The following is a 3229-nucleotide window of genomic DNA, read 5'->3' as shown; positions in this document are numbered from 1 at the left end:
TTAGAGTTTTGACTGTGAAGCGGTAGAAGGAATGCGCACACCAGCAGCAAGTTCTTTCAGCAAAAATTCTCATTAAGCATGTGCAAAGACACCTCAGTTTTTAATTGTCCGATCATTTTTTACATTCTGATGGTTAATAAACCGTTATTTGCGGATGCTGAATTTGCAAACACACAAAAAACAGTTAGGTATAAAGGCGGCAACACACAAAACATTATATGATTTAGGATATGAATAAATGTTACAAAAACTACAATTATAAGTAATAACAATTCTGTTACGATATTTCAAAATACATCAGCATCATCGTTTACAGGACACTCATGACACTCTCATAAACACAGTCGCACAAACACACCTTGTTTTCGTTTTTGTTCTCAAAGCAGTGTACAATACGAAAGTCTCAGTTGCTATTTGACTTTCCACGGCTATATATCATTGCTTTCTATCAAAGAGTTCATACAAACCGTTGTTGAAGATTAGAAAGAAACGCAAGAACAAANAGACTACAAGACACACAAGACTTATAGGAAAAGTGAAATCCTTAAATTCTGTTCACCCACCGATTTAATATGGATACAAATAGCGTAGCATATTTACAAACCGTGCAAGATATTGCACCTTCAAGTGATGTGGCATCGTTGGTGCAGTATGATACTAACACAACTCGTTATAGATGCCGAGTAAGACGTACTTTGAACACATTTAATTTTATACATATAAGATTTAATTGATTTTAATGTGATCATCATTGCATGAATTTATATTCCTATGATATATACGCTTCATGTGTACACTCACACACACACATATATGTATATATATATTTTTTTTCTTTTTTCTCTAGAAGTGTAATAGCATTTTTTATCGTGTTAAAGACTGGGCATTACATAATTTTACGTATCATTTGCAACCTAAATATATGTGTACTCATTGTGACTTCAGATATCTGTACGACATAAAAGACTTTGTGTGTCATATGCTAAGCGCACATGCTATTAACTATTTTTGTTGTTACGTAAGTTTGTTAAAGATATTTATAAACCTGCGCATCACATTTTTATAGAATGTCATCTTCACATTGGTTTATTTTCAAGATATGTGGAAGCTTGTATTGTAACCAGGATGTTTTCTTGCTACACATGCGCGACTATCATGTATCATATTTCCCGGATTGTTACGGTGGTCGATACTTTTATACATGTCGTAAATGTACACAACGGCGGTAAGAATAAATTAAGAAAATAGTATCAAAAAGAAAANTGTTAATGTGATGAAGACAAAGTGAATTTGCGTTATTTGGAATGATCAGATGTAATCAAATTGTAGTATAGTTCTTTTAACCGTAATTTTTAATCTAAGCATCGCTTTGACAATAGCCAAAAAAAGTGTGAATTAAGTTCTTCTATAAGTTGTAAACTAAAATGTACACCATATTGGAAAAAAGGGAAACAATATATTGCACGAAACCAACACTAACGTAGAGATAATCAATGTTTTCATTTTAGAGTATCTCATTCGCGTTTCATATTGTATTCTCTACATTTTTTATTACTTTTGCAACAGTAAACTTTCTTTATATTGCCCTTTTTTTATAATATATGTTTCTAAGACGTATGATCAACATCGAAGAGTTACTTTATCATCACAGAACCAGACATGTTAAGCTCATCAGGTTTTGCTACGTAAGTTTCTTAGAAATAGAATTTTATAGAACTAGTTCAACATTACACTCACAAATAATACATTACAAATGATACATTCTTTTTAAGATATGCGGTAAAATCGTACATAGAGACATACAGCACCATTTGACTCGCCATTTTATCAGGAAATTGCGCAAATGTCCACTAGGAAATTGTAATGAAACATGTCTTACATTGATCGATCTCAGGGAGCATGTAAGAGCGAATCATCCCACAATATTACTATGTGAAAGATGTTTTACGATTCGCAGATGTTACTTCTCACAGAAATTTCTTCAAGACCATATTCGACTAGAACATGCTGATCAATTAGAATTGTTGTAAATACAGTCAACGGATATCCATGCTTATATATATGTACAAACGAATCAAATTTTAATTGCAAATATGACTTAAGATACCACGTAGTACAATTTATAGATCTTTCTGTACATAATAAGTGTGTTTTACGATATTTGGCATGTAAATAAGATAAAAGTGACATTATTAATGTATAGTAGGGGAGACTGGGGCTGATTGTGACACGAGTAAAAAGTTACAAGCTTTGATTAGTGATAAAAAATAAGTGNTACATTAAAGCTAAAAAAAGACAAACGCGACAACCGTCACGCGTCCCACGCGTCAGTAACATCATCGTAGTTGCAATTATTTTTCATCGCTAATGTAAGGTTGTAACTTTTTACCCGTGTCACAACCAGCCCCAGTCTCCCCTATTTTTGATAAGTATGCATTTGTGTTAGAATCGGTAGATATAAATGGTGGAAAAAAATAATCTTTTCTGCAAAATTAAACATATAAAATAAAGTGTTGTATGTAACTTATAGGTTTTAGAATGCTATATATATATATATATATATATATATATACACACAATATATATATATATATATATATATTGTATATATATATATATAGTTACACATTTGTATGTATATGTATTTACATATATACATACAAATATTTAAAAAGTATTTGTTTATATGTAACATATATAATTATGAGTGTACATACAGAATATAGTTTTCAATATATATGCACAATAGTAAAGGTTTCCTTTGTTTTTTAATATTTTTGTTTTAATAGCATGTAGTTTTTATATATTTTTTCAAGTAACATATTATTATCTAATATCTAAANTGAAATAATNTTGTATGTCACGTAAAATAATTGTAACAACACAGGTAAAGCAACTTTCCACGGTTTAAAGTCGCTTTTCTTGATTAAGTAAATTTTACATTTGAAAATTTCATTTTATATGTTTTGAAATTATTTTAAATCAAAGAATTATTTTTTTCTTTGTTGTACACACTTCTACAGTGTACTCGTTTTCCACATGAATTGTATATACTTATTATGACTATATGTAACGTATAACATATTCTACAATAATATATTATCATAATGTATTCAAAANTGTGAATAAAGTTAAGCATTATAGTAAAAAGAAGTGCTTAAGATACTTGATTCAACATCAATATTCTGGTTAGTAGAAAAGAAAGAAAAAAAGACACACACAGAGAAGA

The 3229-nt window shown here is 29.8% G+C and overlaps 1 protein-coding gene across 1 annotated transcript; it reads left to right on the top strand.

Annotated features, from left to right (window-relative positions):
- Positions 1 to 466: 466 nt before the first annotated feature.
- On the top strand, positions 467 to 1901 carry LOC109852734 (zinc finger protein 33B-like; the record flags this gene model as incomplete). The annotated part of the gene is made up of 5 exons (XM_020424169.1): positions 467 to 683; positions 848 to 1018; positions 1098 to 1225; positions 1613 to 1685; positions 1773 to 1901. Coding segments are annotated over exons 1-5 (612 nt in total), but the record flags the coding sequence as incomplete, so codon positions are not given.
- Between the last annotated feature and the right edge of the window lie 1328 nt (positions 1902 to 3229).

This window comes from Pseudomyrmex gracilis, unplaced genomic scaffold (genome assembly GCF_002006095.1).
Source record: "Pseudomyrmex gracilis isolate BER0280 unplaced genomic scaffold, ASM200609v1 scaffold_34, whole genome shotgun sequence".
NCBI lineage: Eukaryota > Metazoa > Arthropoda > Insecta > Hymenoptera > Formicidae > Pseudomyrmex > Pseudomyrmex gracilis.
Note: the sequence above shows the minus strand (reverse complement) of the source record. Positions and strands in the feature narration are given on the sequence as shown.